The 24,506-nt window shown below is 34.3% G+C and overlaps 4 protein-coding genes across 7 annotated transcripts; 2 read left to right on the top strand and 2 right to left on the bottom strand.

Moving 5' to 3' along the window:
* The first annotated feature begins 1,508 nt into the window (after positions 1-1,508).
* On the top strand, positions 1,509-8,117 carry LOC126665497 (probable terpene synthase 13). Of its 4 annotated transcripts, none has more exons than XM_056105326.1 (8): positions 1,509-1,837; positions 2,287-2,404; positions 3,833-4,100; positions 4,315-4,687; positions 4,879-5,097; positions 6,793-6,931; positions 7,016-7,264; positions 7,342-8,117. In XM_056105326.1, the coding sequence occupies exons 3-8, from the start codon at positions 3,929-3,931 to the stop codon at positions 7,612-7,614; spliced, it is 1,425 nt and encodes a 474-aa protein (XP_055961301.1). In that variant the 5' UTR covers positions 1,509-1,837; positions 2,287-2,404; positions 3,833-3,928; the 3' UTR covers positions 7,615-8,117. The 4 variants fall into 4 exon arrangements, with proteins under 4 accessions (XP_055961301.1, XP_055961299.1, XP_055961298.1 ...); XM_056105324.1 differs by having other exon boundaries at positions 1,509-1,995; positions 2,306-2,404; XM_056105323.1 differs by having other exon boundaries at positions 1,509-1,995.
* A 184-nt stretch (positions 8,118-8,301) lies between these two features.
* LOC130015025 (pentatricopeptide repeat-containing protein At3g13150-like) lies at positions 8,302-8,830 on the bottom strand. The gene is made up of 2 exons (XM_056104413.1): positions 8,474-8,830; positions 8,302-8,415 (listed from the first exon to the last, which is right to left on the bottom strand). Exons 1-2 carry the CDS (start codon positions 8,828-8,830, stop codon positions 8,302-8,304), a joined length of 471 nt encoding a protein of 156 aa, XP_055960388.1.
* A 3,251-nt stretch (positions 8,831-12,081) lies between these two features.
* Positions 12,082-22,248, top strand: LOC126665496 (uncharacterized). The gene is made up of 21 exons (XM_050358310.2): positions 12,082-12,318; positions 12,523-12,790; positions 12,881-13,253; positions 13,418-13,636; positions 14,305-14,443; positions 14,527-14,775; positions 14,853-15,113; positions 15,237-15,319; positions 16,674-16,842; positions 16,903-17,130; positions 17,260-17,453; positions 17,518-17,606; positions 17,865-17,892; positions 18,206-18,232; positions 18,351-18,552; positions 18,679-18,946; positions 19,037-19,409; positions 19,563-19,781; positions 20,902-21,040; positions 21,125-21,373; positions 21,451-22,248. The coding sequence occupies exons 1-21, from the start codon at positions 12,190-12,192 to the stop codon at positions 21,721-21,723; spliced, it is 4,179 nt and encodes a 1,392-aa protein (XP_050214267.2). The 5' UTR covers positions 12,082-12,189; the 3' UTR covers positions 21,724-22,248.
* A 77-nt stretch (positions 22,249-22,325) lies between these two features.
* Positions 22,326-23,678, bottom strand: LOC126665498 (pentatricopeptide repeat-containing protein At1g55890, mitochondrial-like). Its single transcript, XM_050358316.2, has one exon. It carries the CDS (start codon positions 23,571-23,573, stop codon positions 22,449-22,451), a length of 1,125 nt encoding a protein of 374 aa, XP_050214273.1. The 5' UTR covers positions 23,574-23,678; the 3' UTR covers positions 22,326-22,448.
* Positions 23,679-24,506: the final 828 nt, after the last annotated feature.

Below are 24,506 nucleotides of genomic sequence, written 5' to 3'. Positions count from 1 at the left end.
AATGTGTCATGTGGTCCTAAAACTAAACCAAAAACCCAGAGATTAATTAGTGTTTTGGAAGCAAAAATAATTTTCAGTAGAAGAAATTTTAATTTTTAAATCAGAATCACCTGTTCCATCTTCCATTACCAATACATTGTACCATCTGGTGTCATAGATATTTAATTTCACATGTATAATATTGGAATCTGCCATATTATTTTTGATAAAAAGATTCATCTTGTCATGATAAACTTAGTTAATTTAAAATTGGGAAATTGCAGAAAATACTCCGTTTTTAAAAAATATTTGTAAAGATACTCTGTTTTTGAAAATTTATTTTTTTACCTTTTTTTCTGAAAATTTATTTTTTTACTCTGAAAATTTATAAAAATACTCTGTAAACTGTTTGAAACTGTATTTGAAACTGTTTTTTAGAAACCGTTTGAAACTCTATTTCAAACTGTTTTTGAAAACGGTTTCAAATTATTTTTTAATAAACCGTTATAAACTGTTTTTGAAAAGGTTTATAAAACAGTTTCAAATTGTATTTTTTTTTGAAACGGTTTGAAACTCTATTTGAAACTGTATGCGAAAAGTTTTGTAAAACGGTTTCAAATTTTGTTTTTTAAAACTATTTGCAACTATTTGAAACTGCGGAGTAAAAAAATAAATATTTAATTTTTTTAGGTATGTTTGCAAACTTTCAGTTTATGATTTAAATTTTGCAAATATTTTTAGTTATTTAGGTATTTTGCTAAACTACCCTTTAAAATTTAATAAAGGTTCATTTCACCTTCTATATTTAACGCAAAAGATCAATCCAGTTCATAATTAAAAAAGATAAACAATATAAACCTAGTATTTTGGCTCGTTTTATCTCTTCAGGTTAGATATCAAAAAAATAATTCAGTGCATTATATACAGATTGAAGCGGAGGTAACGGAAAAGCATCAGACAATTTATAATTGAAGGGTTAGAAGTTAGAACGAGTCATAATGTCAAGTTGCGAGTGCTTTTTTAAACCGTAAATTAGGGGTGAGTATCGGTCGGTTCGGTTCCGAATCGACCGAAACCAACAGTATCGAACTTTTTATTATATTCGACCGAACCAGACTTTTTTTAACCAAACACCAATTTGACCGAAATTTTTTGTCAGTTCGGTTTCAAACTTTGGTTTGGATTTATTTTAAAAATTAAATAAAAATCTAAAAAATTTAGGTAAAATAACAAAAAAACCCGAATTTAGAACTATAGTAAAAAATATTCTTAATTTTTTTGAAAAGTTTGGTCCGGTCGGTTCTTCGTTATTTCGGTTTTACAACCTTCAAAACCGGACCATTAACTAACCGAACTTCAAACTTTTGAAAATCAGAATCTGGACCAAACTATTTCCACTAAAAAACTGAGCCAAACAACAAACTTCGGTTTTGTTCGGTTATGTTTTTCGGTTATTGCTCACCCTACCGTAAACTACCTCAATTAATCTTTTGTACAAAGTTTAGGGACTAAAATGAATCTTTGTTGATTTAAAACTCTTTAAGCTAAGTTCCAATGTCCAACACTAGCTTTGTTCAAATTCACATCAAAGGATCAAATTACATAGCACATAAAATCCACAACCATGTCGTCTATCTCCCGTCTTATCAGCACATTCACCAGCACAACTCTCCGGCTGCCGCTATCTACGAAGAGCGCGACCTCAAGCGTCTCTTAGAGAGGTTCAATAAATTCTCAGAAAATGATTGTTTCAGAACAAAAATCAGCACCATTGGCCGCCTCGCCATTGCCAATCGCTTGGATTTGATAGAGGAAATCCTGGAAGATCAAAAGAAGTACAAAGACATTCATACAGAAGGTTATAATGCCCGTCTGATTAGTCTTTATTAAAAATCAAACATGTTTGATAATGCACGCAAGATGTTTGATGAAATGCCTGAGAGAAATTGTAGAAGGAGGAATGTATCATTTAATGCACTTCTTGCAGCTGGTGACGGATCAAAAATTATTTATAAGGTGGGCAGAATTGTATTGAAAGTTTGTAAAATTTAAAAATATTGATAAAATAAAAAGTTTAAGGCGGGCAATGCTATAAATTTTAAGGCGAAAAAATTATAATATCTGAATTTTAGATGTATGTTTTTCCAAAGATTCAATGAGGCGGCAACTGCCCACCATAATGGCGGGCTCTTCCTAGGCCGCCCCTGGTACTACTGATTGTAAGCTAGATAAATTTTCTTTTAATGCATTGATGCTTGTTGGCCTTTCTAGAGATATTATTACTAGCAATTGTCTGGCTAATTACAGCAAGTTGTGGATGCATTAGCTATGGAGTTGCAGACTGAGGAGGCAAAGGAAATTGTGCAGCTTTGGATGAACATGTTATAAGCTGAAGCTGCATCTACAGTAGCGTATTAGCTTCTTGGTACGTTTGTTCTGCATTTTCTGTTGATTTATGGGCTGTTGCCAATGCTTTAATATCTTATGAATGGGGTCCTGAATAGGACTGTCGAGCTGAATTGAGTACTTAAATTTTTAGACTTGACTTGTTGAAACTTTAATAAATTCGATTCCAGCTTGAGTTTAAGAATTTTAACTTTTAAATATTGGTTTGAACTTTAATATAAGAAACTCTGAGTGTGAATCGAATTTGATTGGTAATCTGTTTGATGTTGAGTTTAAATCTACCAAACTCGAATTTAATTTATAAATGAATTCCAATAAATATTTTTGAGCTTATTTCTGAATTGTTGACTGAAGGTTTGATTCATTTGGAGCCTTCATAGTGTATCCATAAACTTAATTTAACCAATATTTTCCGAAAGAAAATTGCCAATGCTTATATTGACTTGTCTGTCGTTGTTTTACATGCTTTCCTCATGTTTTCCAATGATAATGTTTCTTGTGATTTGAATCTGTTGTATTGATCTCAAAATGAAACATTTGCTTATGTGGACGCATTTCACGTAGTGGTCAAAAGCATAGCTTGTTTGGGCAAGAAAAGAAAAAGAAGAATGAGAATAGGATGAGATTAAGAAAGGAGAGCCGAGAAATAAGATAAATTTACAATAGTATCTCTACTTTTTTACTAAAATTTAATTTTAAATTTTGTATGCAAGTCGAAGTCGAGCTCAATACTCAAAATATTTCGAGCTTGAGCTCAAACTTCTAAATCAAATTTGATCTAGTTCCAGTCAAATTTGGAATTTTTCATTTCAGAGTCGAATTGTGTCCTATTTTGATTGTTTTTCTGTTCCACTCAATTACTATATGAGAGCATTGGAGAGGTCGCTGTTTCAATCAAGACCCTCCATGTGCTTCGATCAAAGTTCCACAACCCTAACAAGTGATTGTCTGCTATGGTTTCACCATTCATGTGAACACGTTTTCCAGGCTGAAAAAGAATCCTCCGAATCCTGGTCCCACTAAAGCTTTTTCTACAACCAGTCATGACCAGCTGCTTGCATCAATTATTGAATCCTATAAAATTGGATTCACTTGCATGTTGCATCTAATCCTTGTATGCAAGTCTAAAATAATAATTCATTCTCGTGGTTCGGACATATTAGTTCCTCTCTTTTAATGGCATTCTCTATGATACATTCCTTTACCTTTTCTTCGCCAACTCCATTAGCTAAAGATCATTTCCGTCTTGCCAAACACCACAAGTTGCATTCTAGTAGCTTGAAAAGTTCACATTTTCCTGTTACTGTGAGTGCATATATATATATCCAATGCTTTTATATTACAAGTAGTATAAATATAATCAAATATGTTGCTTTCTGAAAAACGGCATTCAATCACATCATGCATAAATTTAAATTTGTCATCATAATTTTTAAAATGTACGCAGGATGATTGTAGAAGAAAATACGAAGACAAATTAAAAGCATTCAAGTATATTCTAATCAGCAAAAGTACTAAAGAAGATGCGTTCCAAGGTCTACTAATGGTTGATGCTATACAACGCCTTGACGTTGAGCATCATTTTGAGGAAGAGATCGATGCAATTATTCTAAACAACTATAATTTGATACCTAGCACACATCATGATCGCGATCTTTATGAGGTTGCTCTTCGATTTCGACTTCTGAGACAAGAGGGTTACTTCATGCCTGCAGGTTACTTCATTTGCATTCTGTATCTATCATTTTTATTTATTTTTAAGTTGTTTAGTTATTGTTTCCTAATTTTTTTGATAATTGGGGAGGGGGAGTGCTTGTGAAAGGATTTGAACCCACTACCTAGCAGTTTGCTGCCTAGCGCTTATAGCATTTGAACTATAACTTATTGGTATTATCGTTTCCTCATTAATGTAAAAATTTATATGTATAGGCGTTTTCGACAAGTTTAAGGATGAAAAGGGGAAATTTAAACATGAACTAAGAGACGACATCAGGGGGCTAATGAGTTTGCATGAAGCTTCACAGTTAAGTAGGGAAGGAGAAGATATACTTGATGAAGCAAGAGGCTATAGTTATGAGATCCTGAATTCATTGGCGACGTGTCTCGACTCTCCTAAAGCTAAAGCAGTAGAGAATGCATTGAAGCACTCACATTTGAGAAGCCTGCAAAAGTTCATGGGACAAAAATTCATTATGAATATTGTATGGCAAAATGGGTGGGTGAATGAGTTACAAGAAATAGCAACGCTTGATTTTAAGATAATTCAACATCAGCACCAACAAGAATTCGTTCATGTTTTAGAGTAAGTTTTACATTTTAATCCTATCATTTTCTTAGACCTCACAGTTCATGTGCGACGATTATGAAGTTTCTTTATCGAAACATATTGCGTAAACGTACATTGTTGATAGCTTCTAAATAGTTTTGGGACCACTTAACCTCAACTTGATGAAAGATAATTGAAGAAAAATTACAACTCTTTTTTTATGTCAGGTGGTGGGAAGAGCTTGGTTTGTCCCGTGTTTTAACGTTTGCAAGAGACCAACCAGCTAAATGGTACGTATGGTGCGTCGCAGCCTTAACAGATCCAAGCTTGTCACAGCAAAGAATTGACCTCTTCAAGCCCATCGCCTTCGTTTACTTAATAGATGACATTTTTGATGAGTATGGAACGCTTCCAGACCTCATTCTCTTTACAGAAATTGTCAGCAGGTATGTAAATATATATATGTTTGTGTTTTATTTTGATAAGTTTTAGCAAACTTATCCTTTAAACCGTACAAGTTCTCTCACTAGAAGTATATACCAAAGTTTATAAATAACGTAGAAGCAATAAAAGATAGATGACCATATATTGAAGCTTAATTAAAAGATAATTAGATATATTTCAATCATGTGTATTCTTCCCAACCTTTTGGAAAATGAATGTAATGTCTATATCTGTTAATTTAATAGTGTGTGGGGTTAAAAAATATTTGAATTCTAGTATTACTCTCTTATCCTTGTCAAAAGGTGATTCAAGCTAGAAAACAAAAGTTAGCCGTTGGAAGCTGGTGAGCTGCCAGCTCTAGTTTGTAAGTCATTTATGACTATCAGCAATATGGGACTTATTAGATTCCATTTTAAAATCAATTGGTTTTGAGATGAAATTTAAAGTGGTATCAGAGCCTTGGTTTTAAGATGGAATCTAACAGGACTTGTGTGTGGTTTAATTACAAATTTTAGCTTCAATCTAGTGGTGATTTAACTCTAATACTTTTTATACAGTATCCAGAAATTAACTATCAAACTACCCGTTTGCTATGAAATTTTTAGAATTTGGAATATTTTGAATATTTTTTAGGGTTAATGCCATCATATAGTACAACCTTTCGCGTCTTTTTCATTTTAAGCACAAACTACAATTTGTCTCATCCATTAGCACAACCTTTCCGTACTTTTCATTCTATAGCCCGTATGCATTTTAAGCTTTATTTGTTTTGTAAAAATGACATCGTTTTTAGCCATGTGGATGACCCAGTGTTACCCGGAACGCGGTGCGTTTCGGATCGTGGAACGTGAACGAAATACGTTACTTTATTTTTTTATGGTACATTGGGGGTAGGATTAGTTGGTACGTTTTTTTTTATGCGGTACATTGGAACGCTTCACATATATTTACATAAAATTCATATTTTGCAAAATATTAGCAGTGCATTTATAGATATTTTCACTTATAAAAAATAACACATAATCAAAATCTAACAAAATATTATAGCCTCTTTGATTCCATTAACATCTTAAGCTAATAAATGACTTCACAAATTAAAATTCAAGAAAGAAAAACTAATTGAACTTTCTTTTGCCTCTTCCTTTTTTCTGCTGTACTGCTTCTAATTCATTTTCAGCAACTTCCATATCTTCATTGACATTTTCATCACCCAATGTCCATCTCATATCTTCTAATTGCACATTGGAGTAATCTATAGCTGTATCTTCTGATTCTATGTCCCATTATTTATAAGCTCCATTTTTGTAACCATCACAAAATCTTGATTGAAGACGGATGTTAGAATGTACATACACCAACTTTTCAGCCCTAGTACCATTCAACCTATTTCTTTTAGCATTAAGAATATAAGAGTGAGTGCTCCAATTTCTTTCCGCCGAAGAGCTACTAACAGGCTGCGATAGTATTTTGACAGCCATCTCTTGCAATTCTGGAGTTTCCGAGCCATAAGTTGACCAAAACGACATCGTATTAGACATTTATGTTATATATGTCACATAATGAAAGGTTGTGCTATTGAAGATAGATTATGTAGGTCCTTAGCCGATAATATAGATCAAAATTTAGATGTAGGTCTGACCGATTTACAAACCTAATCTTGCTTCATATACTGACTACTGTGAAAAAAATTCATTCAGGTGGGACATTGCAGCCGCTGGACAACTACCAGATTGCATGAGGATTTGCTTCGAGGCTCTTGACAACGTAACTAATGAGATTAGCTACAAGGTTTATAAACAGCATGGATGGAACCCTTTAGAATCTCTACGAAAATCGGTCTGTGGACTGAAACATAATCTGTTTTATTTCAAGAATCATACTCTAAAACATAGTTTAACTTTCAAATCTTGATTGTTGCAGTGGGCAAGTTTGTTCAATGCCTATCTAATGGAAGCAAGATGGTTTGCTTCTGGAGACTTGCCAAGTGCTGACGAGTACTTGAAGAATGGGATCGTAAGCTCAGGTTTACCAATGGTTCTAGTTCACTTTTTCTTTCTGTTGGGTCAAGGTACTACAGAGAAAAATGTCGAGTTCCTCAACGGGAATCCTAGCATGATAACATCGACAGCCAAAATTCTTCGGCTCTGGAATGACTTGGGAAGTGCCAAGGTAAAATCCAATCTGCATATCTTGTTTGCTTTCCTTGTAAATGTTTGTGGAATTGAATCTAAGAAAACAAATTGCAGGATGAGAATCCGGATGGCTATTCATATGTAGAATGCTACATGAAGGAACATCAGATATCTTCGGCCGAAAATGCAAGAAATCATGTTCTAGATATGATAGCAGAAACATGGAAAAAACTCAACGATGAGTGCCTAGTTCAAAATCCATTCTCGCCAACTTTTACCAAAGTCTGTCTAAATTTTGCAGGAATAATGCCTTTGATGTATAGTTATGATGAAATTCCTCACCTTTCCATTCTTGAGGAGTATGTCAATAAAAATGTAAGGGAATGAACAAGAATTCCGCACCTGCTACTATTTCATGGATTCCGACAGTGGTAGCTGTTTTATGTTCTGTGCGCACAAAACTGCAAAACTACCCATCAGGAACAACATCACACTGCAGAATGTACGAACGAGAAAAGATAACAAAGGGTTATATATGATTCAGGGATTATATATGATTAAGGGATTTGTGACCATTATGGACAGTTTATTGCAGCTAAGCATGCGGGTGTTGTAGGAAGAATGAAGCCGAGTATTGCAGTGGCAATTGGCTTTCATGAAGCCTTGAGCTGGATTAAATCCAGAATATACTCCCCTATTCGGTTAGAATCTGATCATCAAGAACTGATCTTAGTCCTAAAAAATCCCAATAGGGATTTATCTTATTTTTCTGACATTGTTTCAGATTGTATTTGTTTATTAAGCTCTATGGATTTTATATCCATTGCTTTTGTTAAACGCTCAACGAACTTGGCAAAAGCAATCGATTATATGCCGTCCTCCCTTTCTTTCTTGTTGATGTTCTTTGTAATGATATCAAATAAAGCAAATAGCTTTTTCACCCAAACAAAAATAAGTTTGCCTGCAAGAGTAAAATGTTTTATAAACTCAGTACAGTTGATCAGCATTTTGAACTTCTGATTAGAAAACTAAAAAATTCAACACTTAAAACAAAAGAAGCAGCAGAAGATTAAGCTACTTATCTAAAGGTAAACTCAATCTATAAGAATGCTTATTCGACTTCCCCAATTCAACAATACCCCGAACTTCTTCAACCCTCGACAGCTTAACAAGCTCATTCACCACATGCTGAAACAAAGTCGCATTCACAAGCCAACCCTTATTCAAAATCTCAATAACAACTCACAGGCCATGTCAAGGTCACCCTTCTTACGAAGAACGTAATGAGCGTCACGTGCGTAACCCTATCAGGCTCGTAACCATTTTCTCCGAGTTTCCTGTACCAACTTTTCACTTCCTCAACATTTTCATCCTTGCATAACCCTATCAGCACCGCATTATAACTAATAACATCCTGGTTAACTCCCTTGCTCTCCATTTCTTCCAACAAGCCAACAGCATCCGCCACTCTATTCTCCAACACCAATCCACGTAACCTTGAATTAAAACTCCGAACATTCGGAACAACATTCTTGCTTTCCATTCCATAGCGCGTAAAGTGAGAGCCTGTCGCTGAGTTTTTGTCTTCTCCGTCTTTCGGCATGGAGATTCTTGGATTTGAACTCTTTGGTATCATCATAAATGATTTTTCTCCGGCCTAATCTTCCTCTTCTGCCATGTTCGGGAGATATGCACAAGTCATTCATGGCAGAGCCTGCAAATTCCATTGTTGGAGGAGATGATGACTGGTCAATGCCAGTCTAACTAACTGAGAGGGAGAGAGATGATAATTTAATTTGTGGTGAGTATTTATAAAGCAGTTACTCATATATGTTCGTACAATTCCCACATAATAATTAATAAGCATTGTTTGTTGTTTCTATTTGTATTAAATTAAAATTTGTTGCTGGCATTTCCAATTTGTTCAATCTTTTTCTGTTCAATTTGGCAGATTAGAGAATTTAATGAATAAATACTTCATGGAGTGGCGGAGCCGGGATTCTTTTTAGTCCGAACTTAATTTTTAATTTACTTATGACCTTTCGAAAGTCTGACTTAACCTCCTTTAGTTTTGAATTCGCTACAAATCCTATATTTATTTTTAAAAAATTCCGACCACAACTTGGACCGGAGCCTACCCTAGCCTAAGGATAGTTTCGCCCCTGACTCCGTGGCTCGAAAATTAAAGTTTATACATGGTTACTTAAGCTGCAAGATAAATTGTTGATCCCTAATTAAGCTACTTACAAGACAGCTTGAAAACAAAAATACTAATATGGGAAACACCAAAATGGAAATCTATCGAAATGATATTATAAAAATATGTTATAAATATATAATTTTAAAGTTCTAAAAATATTTCTAGAATCGGAAACAAAATGCTGAAAAAACTCAATACATTTGTATGCATATTTACAATCGAAAATTTATAATTGTTCAAATGCTTACATTCAATAACATTTTCTGTTACATGTTGAAAACTTCATTTTAACAAAAAAAAACTATTAGAATAACACTATTCCGTCCGTGTCCATGTCTGAGTGTTCCGTTTTCCCGTATCCTTGTTACATAGTTAAAATGTTAGTCAAATATTTCAGTTTAGGAACGCCTTGTGCTACATATTGTTGTTTCTATTGCAGCACTAAAGATGTGTTAAATGTGTCATGTGGTCCTAAAACTAAACCAAAAACCAAAGATTAATTAGTGTTTTGGAAGCAAAAATAATTTTCAGTAGAAGAAATTTTAATTTTTAAATCAGAATCACCTGTTCCATCTTCCATTACCAATACATTGTACCATCTGGTGTACCAACTCCTTCAATTACCTATGCCTACTTAACAAATCCAAGATATTCAATTTCACGTGTATGCAGATGCAGCCGTTTAAAACTTGAGGCCACAGTTTTTCCTTTCGTAAGGGACATACCCGGCTCGAGCGGGGATAATCTAAATATGAAAAGTTTAAAGGTGCCGTTTTATATTTGGAACCCGTTCAGAAAATATCATGGAATTACCAAAAAAAATGATCGACAACCCTTTATTTGATAAAAAGATTCACTTGTCTTTATAATATTACTTAATTAAATTCAACAACCCTTCATTTTGTTCCTAAACTTGACACAAATTATCAATTAACGTTAAGTTAATGATTTTATAAAAAAAACACTATGAACTTGGTAGTTTGGCTCAAATGAGGTGTTGGAAAATAATTGGAGCATTATATACATATTGGAGCTGAGGTGCCGGAAAATTGTTAGACAATTTGAAGCCGAAAGGTTAAAACGAGTAATAATATCAAGCTCTAAGTGTTTTTTTTAAACCGTAAACTACCTTAATTAATCTTTTGTATAAAGTTTAGGGACTGAAATGAATCTTTGTTTATTAAAACTCTTTTAGGGACTAAAATGTATCTTTGTTGATCTAAAACTCAAGCGTCTCGTACAGACGTTCAAGAAATTCTCCGAGAATGATCGTTTCAGAACAAAATTTAGTCTTCATGAAAAATCCTGGAAGATCAAAAGAAGTACAAAAACATTCATCAAAAAAGGTTATAATGCCCGTCTGATTAGTCTTTATGAAAAATCAAACATGTTTGATATGCACGCAAGGTGTTTGATGAAATACCTGTGAGAAATTGTCGATGGAGGAATGCAACATTTAATGCACTTCTTGCAGCCGGTGGCGGACCACAAAATATTTATAAGGTGGGCAAGAAGTAAATATTTGTAAGGTGGGCACAATTGTATTGAAAGCTTGTAATATGAAAAATATTGATAAAATAAAAAAATTTAAGGTGCGCAATACTATAAATTTTAAGGGGAAAAAATAATATTTATATTAAATTCTATGTTATTACAAGCAAATGTCTGATTAACATTGCATTGTTAGAGCAAGTTGTGGATGCATTGGCTATGGAGCTAAAGAGTGAGGCTGCAATGGAAATTGTGCAGCTTGGGATGAACATGGTTACTGTCGTTATAAGCTGAAGCTGCGTCTATAGCAGCGTAACAGCTTCTTGGTATGTTTGTTCTGCATTTTCTATTGATTTGTGGGCTGTTGCCATTGCTTTAATATCTTATGAATGGGGTCCTGAATAGGACTGTTGAGCTGAATCGAATATTTAAGTTTTTAGACTTGACTTGTTTAAACTTTAATAAATTGGATTCCAGCTTGAGTTTAAAAATTTAAACTTTTAAATGTGGTTTGAACTTTAATATAACAAACTCTGAGTTGTGAATCGAGTTTGATTGGTAAAATGTTTGATGTTGACTTTGATACTAACAAATGCGAATTTAATGCATAAATGAATTCCAACAAATATATTTGAGCTTACTTCTGATAGGTGATTGTTTGATTCACATGTTTTCATTGGATCATGTTTCTTGTGGATGCATTTCACGTAGTTGTCAAAATTATTGCTAATTTTGGCAATAAAAGATAAGAATGAGAAATATGATGAGATGATTAGGATGAGATGAATGAAAATTATTGCTAGTTTGGGCAATAAAATATATTTACAATAATGTCTTTACTTTTGTTATACACATAGCAGAGTCAAATTTTAGAGTCTAATCAAAGCACATCAAGTTGAATAAAATCGCTAGCCCGGTTGAGAGGCCGATCAAGGAGCTTTCTTTCGATCTTGATGTGAAACCTTACCTTCTTGACCCACTGCCTGGAAAGTTCGGCCCCCTGACAACTGATTGTTGGCGAAATTTTCACCATTCATTTCAACACATTTTTTAGGCAGAAAAAGCATCCTCTAAATCATAGGTCCCACCTAATAAATAAGGTAGTCATGAGCAGCTGCTTGTATCAACCTTTGAATTCTATATAATTAAAATTGGGTTCACTACCATGTTGCATCTATTTCTTGTATGCAAATCTGAAGTAGCAATTCATCTTTTTTCCATTTAACATAGCTCTCTCTTGGTTCAGATAGATTATTACTGCCTATCTTTTAATGGCATTCTCTATTAGAACTTCCTTTACCTTTCCTCGGCCAACTCCATTAGCTAAAGATAATTTAAGTCTTGCCAAACATCACAATTTCCATTCTAGTAGCTTGAAAATTTCAAATTATCCTATTACTGTGAGTGCATATATATATATATATATATATATATATATATATATATATATATATATATATATATATATATATATTTATTGTGTTTTTATGTTATGATACATTATCAAGTATAAATATAATCAAATACGCTGCTTTCTGAAAAACGGCATTCAATCACAACCTGTGTGTTTAAATTTGTTATCGTAATTTTTAAAATGCATGTAGGATGATTGTAGAAGAAAATACGAAGACAAATTAAAAGCATTCAAGAATATCCTACTCAGCAAAAGTACTAAAGAAGACGCGTTCCAAGGTCTACTAATGGTTGATGCTATACAACGCCTAGGCATCGAGCATCATTTTGAGGAAGAGATCGACGCAGTTACTCTAAACAACTATACTTTGATACCTAGCACACATCATGATCGCGATCTTTATGAGGTTGCTCTTAGATTTCGTCTTCTGAGACAAGAGGGTTACTTCATGCCTGCAGGTTCCCTCATTTCCATTCTGTGTCTATCATTTTTTTTATTAAGTTGTTTAATTATTGTTTCTTAATTAGCATAAAATTTTATTTGTACAGGCGTTTTCGACAACTTTAAGGACAAAGAGGGGGAATTTAAAGATGAATTAAGAGACGGCATCAGGGGGCTAATGAGTTTGCATGAAGCTTCACAGTTAAGTAGGGAAGGAGAAGATATACTTGATGAAGCAAGAGGCTACAGTTATGAGATCCTGCATTCATTGGCGACGCATCTCGACTCTCCTCAAGCTAAAGCAGTAGAGAATGCATTGAAGCAGTCACATTTAAGAAGCCTGCAAAAGTTCATGGGACAAAAATTCATTATGAATATTGTATGGCAAAACGGGTGGGTGAATGAGTTACAAGAAGTAGCAACGCTTGATTTTAAGATAGTTCAACATCAGCACCAACAAGAATTTGTTCAAGTTTTAGAGTAAGTTTTACATTTTAATCCTATCATTTTCATAGACCTCACAGTTCATGTGCGACGATTATGAAGTTTCTTTATCAAAACATTAATTGCATTAATAATTTTCGGACCACTTAACCTCAACTTGATGAATTGAAGAACAGTTAATAACTCTTTTTTGTTTCCAGGTGGTGGAAAGAGCTTGGAATGTCGCATGTTTTAACGTTTGCAAGAGACCAGCCAGCTAAATGGTACGTATGGTGCGTGGCAGCCTTAACAGATCCGAGATTGTCACAGCAAAGAATTGACCTCATCAAGCCCATCGCCTTCGTTTACTTAATAGATGATATTTTTGATAAGTATGGAACTGTTCTAGACCTCATTCTCTTTACAGAAATTGTCAGCAGGTATGTAAACTTATATACATGTTTGTGTTTTTTTTTGATAAATTTTAGCAAAAATATTCTTTAAAGTATATACCAACTTCGAGACAATATATCATATGCTGTATTGAAGCTTATTTAAAAGATATATTTCAATTATGTGTATTCTTCCCAACCTTTTGGAAGATGAATGTAATGTCTAAATCTGTTAATAGTGTGTGGGGGTAAATAATATTTGGATTCTAGTATTAACTCTCTTATCCTTATCAAAAGGTGATGTTCAAGCTAGAAAATAAAAACTATTAGTGAGTTGTCAGCTCCAGTTTGTCATTTTCGCCATCTTTTTGATGAATCCTTTATGACTGTTAGCAATATGTCACTTGTGTGTGGTCCAGTTATAATTTTGACAATCTAGTAGTGGTGATTTAGCTCTAACAAGTACTTTTTATGTAATTTCTAGAAATTAAGTATCAAACTACCCTTTTGCTTTGATATTTTTAGAGTTTGGAATATCTTTTAATTCCCTTATATTATTACATGAGTATCTTTTTAGGCATTGTTATCATCAAAATATATGAAGATGGATTATTCAAGTCCTTGGCCATATAGATCAAAATTTAGATGTAGGTCTGACCAATTTACAAACGTAATCTTGCTTCATATACTGATTGCTGTAAAAAAAATTAATTCAGGTGGGACATTGCAGCCACTGGACAACTACCAGATTGCATGAGGATTTGCTTCGAGGCTCTTGACAATGTCACTAATGAGATTAGCTACAAGGTGTATAAACAGCATGGATGGAACCCTTTAGAATCTCTACGAAAATCGGTTTGTGGACTGAAACATATTCTGTTTGTTTCAAGAATCATATTCTAAACCAGAGTTTAACCTTCAAATCTTGATTGTTGCAGTGGGCAAGTTTGTTCGGTGCCTATCTAGTGGAAGCGACATGGTTTGCTTCTGGAGAATTGCCAAGTTCTGAGGAGTACTTAAAGAATGGGATCGTAACTTCAGGTTTACCAATGGTTCTAGTTCACTTTTTCTTTCTGTTGGGTCAAGGTATAACAGAGAAAAATGTCGAGCTCCTCAACGGGAATCCTGGCATGATACAATCGACAGCCAAGATTCTTCGGCTCTGGAATGACTTGGAAAGTGCCAAGGTAAAATCCAATCTACATTTCTTATTTTCTTATCTTGTAAATGTTCGATAAATTAAATATAAGAAAACAAATTGCAGGATGAGGATCCGGATGGCTATTCATATGTAGAGTGCTACATGAAGGAACATCAAACATCTTCAGCCGAAAATGCTAGAGATCATGTTCTAGATATGATAGCAGAAACATGGAAAAAACTCAACGATGAGTGCCTATTTCAAAATCCATTCTCGCCAACTTTTACCAAAGTCTGTCTAAATTTTGCAGGAATAATGCCTTTGATGTATAGTTATGATGAAATCCCTCACCTTTCCATTCTTGAGGAGTATGTCAATAAAAAGGTAAGGGAATGAACAAGAATCGGCACTTGCTACTATTTCATGGGTTTCAACAGCGGTAGCTATTTTATGTTTTGTGCGCACAAATTTGCAAGACTACCCATCAGGAACAACATTACACTGCAGAATGTACGAACGAGAAAAGATAGCAAAGGGCTATATATGATTAAGGTATTTCGTGACCATTATGGACAGTTTATTGCAGCTAAGTAGCGGATATGGTAGGAAGAATGAAACCGAGAATTGCTGAGGCAATTGGCTTATAAGTTACTCCGATATTCAGTTAGAATCCAATTGTCTAGATCTGATCTTATCCCTAAAAAAATCCCAATAGGGATTTATTTTATTTTCCTGATATTGTTTCAGATTGTATTTGTTTGTTAAGCTCTATGGATTTTATATCCATTGCTTTTGTAAAACGCTTAGAAAATTCGGCCGCGTATTGCTTTATAAAAAGCAATCGATTCTATGTCTGCATGGAGGGCTAGCCCTTTCTTTCTTGTCAATGTTCTTCGTAATGATATTAAATAAAGCTGGTAGCTTTTTTACTCAAAAAAGTTTGCCTTCAAGAGCTAAAATGTTTTATAAACTCAGTTGATCAACATTTTGGATTTCTTATTAGACAACTAAACAAAAACAACACTTAAAACAAAAGAAGCAGCAGAATACCCTTAGCTTCTTCAACCCTCGACAGCTTTACAAGCTCATTAACCACATGCTGAGACAAAGTTGCATTCACAAGCCAACCCTTATTTAAAATCTCAATACACAACTCACAAGCCATGTCGAGGTCACCCTTCTTACGAAGAAACGTAATGAGCGTGACGAATGTAACCCTATCAGGCTCGTAACCATTTTCTCCGAGTTTCCTATACCAATTTTTCGCTTCCTCAACATTCTCATTGTACCATTTTCTCCGAGTTACCTATGCTTACTTATCATATCCAAGATATTCAATTTCACATGCATAATAATGGAATCTGCCCCTGTATTTGATAAAAAGATTCACTTATCTTTATTATCTTATTTAATTTAAATTCAGCGGTTCATTTTATTCCCTGAACTTGACGCAAAAGATCAATTAACGATAAGTTCATGACTTTATAAAAAAACAAACAATATGAACTTGGTATTTTGGCTCAGATGAAGTGTGAGAAAATAATTAGAGCATTTTATACAAATTGAAATAGAAGTGCCGAAAAATCATTGGACGATTTAAAACTGGAGGGTTAAAACGAGTAATAATGTCAAGCTCTAAGTGTTCTTTTTAAACCGTAAACTGACCTTAATTAATTATTTTTTTGATTTAAAACTCTTTAAGCTAAGTTCCAATGTCCAACACCAGCTTTGTTCAAATTCAAATCAAAGTGTATCTTTGTTGATTTAAAACTCTTTAGGGACTAAAATGTATCTTTGTTGATCTAAAACTCAAGCGTCTCGTACAGAAGTTCAAGAAATTCTCCGAAAATGATTGTTTCAGAACAAAAATTAGCGTTTATGAAAACACCATTGGCCACCTCGCCATTGGCAATCTCTTGGATTGGATAGATGAAATCCTGGAAGATCAAACATGTTTGATAATGCCCGTCTAATTGGTCCTGACGGGAAATCAAACATGTTTGATAATGCACGCAAGGTGTTCGATGAAATGCCTCTGAGAAATTGTAGAAGGAGGCATGTATCATGTAATGCACTTCTTGCAGCTTGTGTTGAATCTAAGAAGTTTGATGAGGTTGATGGATTTGTTCAGGGAATTGCCTAAGGAGTTAGAGATTGACAGCACACGGACTAGGAAGAGGTGGGCATACCATTGCTTGTTGAGGTGGAAATGGAAGGAGAGAAGCCTGATTTAATCACTTTTAATACTCTTTTATACGGGTTGTGTACGAATAGGCGATTTGTTGACGGGGAGAAAAATTGGAGTCAAATGCTGCAAAATGATATCCATCCTGATATAAGTAGTTATAATACAAAGTTACATGGTTTAGCATTGGATAATCTTAAATCAACTAAAGATGCTGTTTAATTACTGGAAGAAATGTATAATAATGACATTAAACCTGATGTCATTAGTTTTAATTCTCTCATTACAGGGTTTGTTGTAGAGGGAAATCTGAAAGAAGCTACGCATTGATATGGCGATTTAAAGGATAGTAGTAGTGATTGCAAGCCTGGTAAATTCACTTTTACTACATTGATTCCTTTTGCATGCGAGAAGGGTGATTTAAAGTTTGCTTTTGAGCTTTCTAAAGAAATTATTACAAGCAAATGTCCAGTTAACGTCGCATTGTTACAGCAAGCTTTGGATGTATTAGCTAAGGAGTTAAAGACTGAGGAGGCAATGTAAGTTGTGCAGCTTGGGATGTACAATGGTTACTGTCGTTATAAGCTGAAGCTGCATCTATAGTAGCGTAAGATTAGCTTCTTGGTATGTTTGTTCTGCATTTTCTGTTGATTTGTGGGCTATTGCCATTGCTTTAATATCTTATGAATGGGGTCCTGAATAGGACTGTCGAGCTGAATCGAATATTTAAGTTTTTAGACTTGACTTGTTTAAACTTTAATAAATTCGGTTCCAGCTTGAGTTTAAAAATTTAAACTTTTAAATATGGTTTGAAGTTTGAACTTTAATATAAGAAACTCTGAATCAAGTTTGAGTGATAATGTGTTTGATGTTGAGTTCAAATCTAACTAACTCGAATTTAATCCATAAATGAATTCCAATTAAGCTTACTTATGAATTGTTGACTGAAGGTTTGATTCATATGGAGCCTTTCATAGTGTATCCATAAACTTAATTTAACCAATATTTCCAAAAGAAAATTGTCAATGCTTATATTGACTTGTTTGTTTTTGTTTTACATGCTTTCCTCATGTTTTCCTCTGATCATGTTTATTGTGATTTAATTTTTAATTTTAGAGTCGAATCAAGTTCTATAATGATAGTTTTTACATTCCACTTGATTACACTCCTAAAATATAAATGAGAGCATTGAGAGGTTGCTGTTTCAAGCTCCACATGCTTGGATCATTCAACCGTCCTAACAATTGATCGTCTGCTAAGTTTTCACCATTCATTTCAACACATTTTTCAGGCAGAAAAAGAATCCTCTGCATCCTAGGTCCTACCTAATAAATTAAGATTTCAACCAGTCATGAGCAACTACTTGCATAGTTGCTCATGAATCCTATAAAACTGGGCTCACTTGCATGTTGCATCTACTCTTGTAAGCAAATCTAAAGTAGTACTTCATTTCTTTTTCCATTTAACATAGCTCTCTCTTGGTTCAGATATATTAGTTCCTCTCTTTTAATGGCATTCTCTATTACAACTTCCTTTACCTTTCCTCAGCCAACTCCATTAGCTAAAGATCATTTCAGTCTTGCCAAACATCACAATTTACATTCTAGCAGCTTGAAATTTTCAAATTATCCTATTACTGTGAGTGCATATAAATATTCAATGCTTTTATATTAGCAGTATAATACGCTGCTTTCTGAAAAACGGCATTCAATCACGTCCTGTGTGAATTTCAATTTGTTATCGTAATTTTTAAAATGCATGCAGGATGATTGTAGAAGAATATACGAAGACAAATTAAAAGCATTCAAGAATATCCTACTCAGCAAAAGTACTAAAGAAGACGCGTACCAAGGTCTACTAATGGTTGATGCTACACAACGCCTTGGCATCGAGCATCATTTTGAGGAAGAGATCGATGCAGTTACTCTAAACAACTATAATTTGATACCTAGCACACATCACAATCGTGATCTTTATGAGGTTGCTCTTAGATTTCGACTTCTGAGGCAAGAGGGTTACTTCATGCCTGCAGGTCCCCTCATTTGCATTCTGTGTCTATCATTTTTTTTATTAAGTTGTTTAATTATTGCTTCCTAATTAGCGTAAAAATTTATTTGTACAGGCGTTTTCGACGACTTTATGGACGGAAAGGGGAAATTTAAAGATGAACTAAGAGATGACATCAGGGGGCTAATGAGTTTGCATGAAGCTTCACAGTTAAGTAGGGAAGGAGAGGATATACTTGATGAAGCAAGAGGATACAGTTATGAGATCCTGAATTCATTGGCAACGCGTCTCGACTCTCCTCAAGCTAAAGCAGTAGAGAATGCATTGAAGCACTCACATTTCAGAAACTTGCAAAAGTTTATGGGACAAAAATTCATTATGAATATTGTATGGCAAAACGGGTGGGTGAATGAGTTACAAGAAATAGCAACACTGGATTTTAAGATAGTTCAACATCAGCACCAGCAAGAATTTGTTCAAGTTTTAGAGTAAGTTTTACATTTTAATCCTATCATTTTTTTAGACCTCACAATTCATGTACGACGATTATGAAGTTTCTTTATCAAAACATTAATTGCATTAATAATTTTCAGACCACTTAACCTCAACTTGATGAAGTTAATAACTCTTTTTGTTTCCAGGTGGTGGAAAGAGCTTGGTTTGTCGCTTGTTTTAACGTTTGCAAGAGACCAACCAGCTAAATGGTACGTATGGTGCATCGCAGCCTTAACAGATCCAAGCTTGTCACAGCAAAGAATTGACCTCATCAAGCCTATCGCCTTCGTTTACTTAATAGATGACATTTTTGATAAGTATGGAACGCTTCCTGACCTCATTCTCTTTACAGAAATTGTTTGCAGGTATGTAAATATATGGCTTATCCCCTTAAAAACCCCTCACCTTTTACCCCCAATTCATTTGCACCCTCACGTTGCAAAACCACCAATTATACCCAAATTACGACCTTTCACTTTCAATTGCACCATCAAGCATTAAATTGATCTCTTTTTACTTGAAAAATAGGTTTATTTTTGTTTTAAATAAAATATTAAGTTCTATTTTAAAATATATGTTAAAATTTAAAGTATTGATTTGAACATTTTTTAAGTGAAAAGATATCAATTTAATGCTTGAGGGTGCAATTGAAAGTGAAAGGTCGTAATTTGGGTATATTTGGTGGTTTTACAACGTGAGGGTGCAAATGAATTGGGGGTAAAAGGTGGGGGGATTTTAAGAGGATAAGCCTAAATATATATATTATTGTGTTTTATTTTGATAAGTTTTAGCAAACTTATCCTTTAACCCGTACAAGTTCTCGCACTAGAAGTATATACGAAAGCATATATACATGTTTAGCAAAAAAGTATATGCCAACTTCGAGACAATATGTCTTATGCTGTATTGAAGCTTATTTAAAAGATATATTTCAATTATGTGTACCCCAACCTTTTGGAAAATGAATGTAATGTCTATATCTGTTAATACTTAATAGTGTGTTAAGTATTTGGATATTTGGATTCTAGTATTGACTCTCTTATCCTTATCGAAAGGTGATGTTAAAGCTAGAAAATAAAAACTAACAGTGAGTTGTCAGCTCCAGTTTGTCATTTTGGCCATCTTTTTTAGGAATCCTTTATGACTGTTAGCAAGATGTCACTTGTGTGTGGTCCAGTTATAAATTTGACAATCTAGTGGTGATTTAACTCTAATACTTTTTATGTAATATCTAGAAATTAAGTATCAAACTACCCTTTTGCTTTGATATTTTTAGAATTTGGAATAGTTTTTTAATTCCCTTATATAAGTCTCAAACAAACATTATATGAGTATTTTTTAGGCATTGTTATCATCAAAATATATGAAGATAGATTATTCAAGTCCTTAGCCAATAATATAGATCAAAATTTGGATGTAGGTCTGACCGATTTACAAATCTAATCTTGCTTCATATACTGAGTATTATGAAAAACATTCATTCAGGTGGGACATTGCAGCCGCTGGACAACTACCAGATTGCATGAGGATTTGCTTCGAGGCTCTTGACAATGTCACTCATGAGATTAGCTACACGGTTCATAAACAGCATGGATGGAACCCTTTAGAATCTCTGCGAAAATCGGTATGTGAACGTACACATATTCTGTTTTGTTTCAAGAATCATATTATAAAACAGAGTTTAACTTTCAAATCTTGATTGTTGCAGTGGGCAAGTTTGTTCAATGCCTATCTAATGGAAGCGAGATGGTTTGCTTCTGGAGAATTGCCAAGTGCTGAGGAGTACTTAAAGAATGGGATCGTAACTTCAGGTTTACCAATGGTTCTAGTTCACTTTTTCTTTCTGTTGGGTCAAGGTATAACAGAGAAAAATGTCGAGCTCCTCAACGGGAAACCTGGCATGATACAATCGACAGCCAAAATTCTTCGGCTCTGGAATGACTTGGGAAGTGCCAAGGTAAAATCCAATCCGCATTTCTTAATTTCTTTCCTTGTAAATGTTCGATGAATTGAATATAAGAAAACAAATTGCAGGATGAGGATCCGGATGGGTATTCATATGTAGAGTGCTACATGAAGGAACATCAAACATCTTCAGCCGAAAATGCTAGAGATCATGTTCTAGATATGATAGCAGAAACATGGAAAAAACTCAACGATGAGTGCCTATTTCAAAATCCATTCTCGCCAACTTTTACCAAAGTCTGTCTAAATTTTGCAGGAATAATGCCTTTGATGTATAGTTATGATGAAATCCCTCACCTTTCCATTCTCGAGGAGTATGTCAATAAAAAGGTAAGGGAATGAACAAGAATCCGCACTTGCTACTATTTCATGGATTTCGACAGCGGTAGCTGTTTTATGTTTTGTGTGCACGGATTTGCTAAACTACTCATCAGGAACAACATGACACTGCAGAATGTACGAACAAGAAAAATAGCAAAGGGTTATATATAATATGAATAAAGGATTATTTATGATTAAAGGATTTTGTGACCATTATGGATAGTTTATTGCAGCTAAGCATGTAGGTATTCTAGGAAGAATGGAGCCGAGAATCGCAGAGGCGATTGGCTTTCATGAAGCCTTGAGCGGGACTAAATCCAGAAGTAACTCCTATATTCTGTTAGAATCTGATTGTTAAGAACTGATCTTAGCCCTAAAATATCCCAATAGGGATTTATCTTATTTTTCTGACATTGTTTCAGATTGTAATTGTATTTGTATTTCTTTGTTAAGCTCTAAGGATTTTATATCCATTGTTATAAAACAGTCAGCGAACTCGGCTGCCCATTGCTTGGCAAAAGCAGTCGATTCTATGTCTATGAGTAAGGATTGGAATAAGCCCTCCTCCCTTTTCTGTTGACGTTCTTCGTAATGATATTAAATAAAACTAATAGCTTCACTAAAAAAAAATGCCTTCACGAGCTAAAATGTTTTATAAACTCAGTATAGGAGATCAGCATTTTGAACTTCTGATTAGACTACTAAAAAATTCAACACTTAAAACAGAAGAACAGCAGAAAATTAACCTACTTATCTAAAGGCAGACTCAATTTATAAGAATGCTTATTTGACTTCCCCAATTCCACAATATCCTTAGCTTCTTCAACCCTTGATAGCTTAACAAGCTCATTAACCACATGCTGAAACAAAGTTGCATTCACAAGCCAACCCTTATTCAAAATCTCAATACACAACTCACGGGCCATGTCGAGGTCACCCTTCTTACGAAGAAACGTAATGAGCGTCACGTACGTAACCCTATCAGGCTCGTAACCATTTTCTCCGAGTTTCCTGTACCAAGTTTTCGCTTCCTCAACATTCTCATCATTGCAAAACCCTTTCAGCACCGCATTATAACTAATAACATCCGGCTTAACTCCCTTGCTCTCCATTTCTCCCAACAACTCGACAGCATCCGCCACTCTATTCTCCACCACCAATCCGCGTAACCTTGAATTAAAACTCCGAACATTCGGAATAACATTCTTACTTTCCATTAAACCCCATATCTTTTCTCCATCAGAGAACCTCCCATTCCCGTAAAACCCGTTCAAAAGCGTGTTGAACGTAACCAAATCCGGCTCAATTCCCATCTTTTCCATCTCATCGAGCATCAAAACACCCGAATCAAGATTACCCTTTTCGACATAACCCTTAATAACCGTATTATACGAAACCACATCAGGACTTACCCCTAACTTAGGCGGCAAATCCCTAATCATTTCATGAACATTATCAAACTTCCCCGCGTCGATACTAGCCGACAACAGCGCGTTAAAGGATCGAATACTCCGCGTGCAGTTCAACTGCGGCATTTCATCGAACAGTTTGTGTGCATGATCAAACATTCCAGCTTTCCCATACATAGAGATCAGACGAATAACAAATTGCTCGTTGGTAATATCTTCGAACTTCTTTTGATGTTCAATGAAGTCTTCGACCATGGAAAGCTTCTTGGAAGTCGCCAGGCGGCGAACAAGGGCGTAATACATTTTATACTGGCTGCGAAACTCGGGGTTTTCGGAGGATTTTTTGAAGTTGTCTACCCATTTTTGGAGCTTGGTTTCTTTAGCTTTGATGGTGGAAGGAGTGGTGGTGGTTTTTGTGGAAGTGTTGAAGACTGTACGTAGACGACGGTACAGGGAGGACATTGCTTCTTGGGTTAAGTTGTGGGTGTTAAGGAGGTAGGAGAAGGGTTTAACTTTAAAGATTTTACTCTAATTTTGTTTGAATAAAGCTCATTTCGGTCCCCAAATTTATAAGTTATGTTCAGTTAACACACACTTAATCATTCTAATTAATTAGAAATAATAGGCTTAATTACTTAAAAACCACCCACCTTGAACTTTTTTTTCGTTTATACCCTGACCTAGGAAAGAATTCATTTATACCCTGACGTATGTGTTTATATTTCACCTCTACCCCGAGGCACTAAATTAACCTCTTTTTATTTAAAAAAAAGTTTAAAATAGTCCTTCATTTAGAAAAAAATTCATTTCTAATTAAACTTTAATTAACTTAGGTTAAAAATGAAGAACTATTTTAAACTTTTTTCTTAATAAAAAGAGGTTAATGTAGTGCCTCGGGGTAGAGGTGAAATATAAATACATATGTCAGGGTATAAATAAATTTTTTCCTAAGTCAGAGTATAAACGAAAAAAAAGTTTAAGGTGAGTGGTTTTTAAATTATTAAGCCGAAATAATACTCTCTAATTTTAAGTCAATAAGGGACAATAGTCTCTACTTTTTTAGTCCATAAGTCAATAATTTTTTATTTTTAAGTAAATTAACTCTCAAGTTGGATTCTCTATGATTCCTGAATTCGTTCATTTTGTGTAATACATGGTTAATTGATCTAAAAATAGAAAATATTGTGTTCGATTGTTTGAAATAGCTAAGTATTAACTAAATGATGCTAACCTATAGATATTAGGACGGCACCGATTCTTTACTCCTAATTCTATAAACCTGACTAGATTATAATTTAATGAATTTATAAGTCAAAATTAATTAACTCACATTTAGTCGTTTCAATCAATTAGAAGACACTACTGTTTAGTTTTAGGTCAATTAACTTTAAAACT

Source organism: Mercurialis annua, linkage group LG1-X (genome assembly GCF_937616625.2).
Source record: "Mercurialis annua linkage group LG1-X, ddMerAnnu1.2, whole genome shotgun sequence".
Taxonomy (NCBI): Eukaryota; Viridiplantae; Streptophyta; class Magnoliopsida; order Malpighiales; family Euphorbiaceae; genus Mercurialis; species Mercurialis annua.
The sequence above is the reverse complement of the archived record's forward strand: the minus strand, read 5'-3'. Positions and strand labels throughout refer to the sequence as shown.

Bases quoted from the DNA above. Each gene is read 5' to 3' on its own strand.
- LOC126665497 (XM_050358315.2), top strand. From the start codon at position 3,562: ATGGCATTCTCTATGATACATTCCTTTACCTTTTCTTCGCCAACTCCA. The intron at 3,691-3,832 runs GTGAGTGCATAT...AAATGTACGCAG, and splicing joins GTTCACATTTTCCTGTTACT to GATGATTGTAGAAGAAAATA. The intron at 4,101-4,314 runs GTTACTTCATTT...TTATATGTATAG, and splicing joins GGGTTACTTCATGCCTGCAG to GCGTTTTCGACAAGTTTAAG.
- LOC130015025 (XM_056104413.1), bottom strand. From the start codon at position 8,830: ATGCCGAAAGACGGAGAAGACAAAAACTCAGCGACAGGCTCTCACTTT. The intron at 8,416-8,473 runs GTGAGTTGTTAT...ACTTTGTTTCAG, and splicing joins GGGTGACCTTGACATGGCCT to CATGTGGTGAATGAGCTTGT.
- LOC126665496 (XM_050358310.2), top strand. From the start codon at position 12,190: ATGGCATTCTCTATTAGAACTTCCTTTACCTTTCCTCGGCCAACTCCA. The intron at 15,114-15,236 runs GTAAGGGAATGA...ATTACACTGCAG, and splicing joins AGGAGTATGTCAATAAAAAG to AATGTACGAACGAGAAAAGA. The intron at 21,374-21,450 runs GTAAAATCCAAT...AACAAATTGCAG, and splicing joins ATGACTTGGGAAGTGCCAAG to GATGAGGATCCGGATGGGTA.
- LOC126665498 (XM_050358316.2), bottom strand. From the start codon at position 23,573: ATGTCCTCCCTGTACCGTCGTCTACGTACAGTCTTCAACACTTCCACA.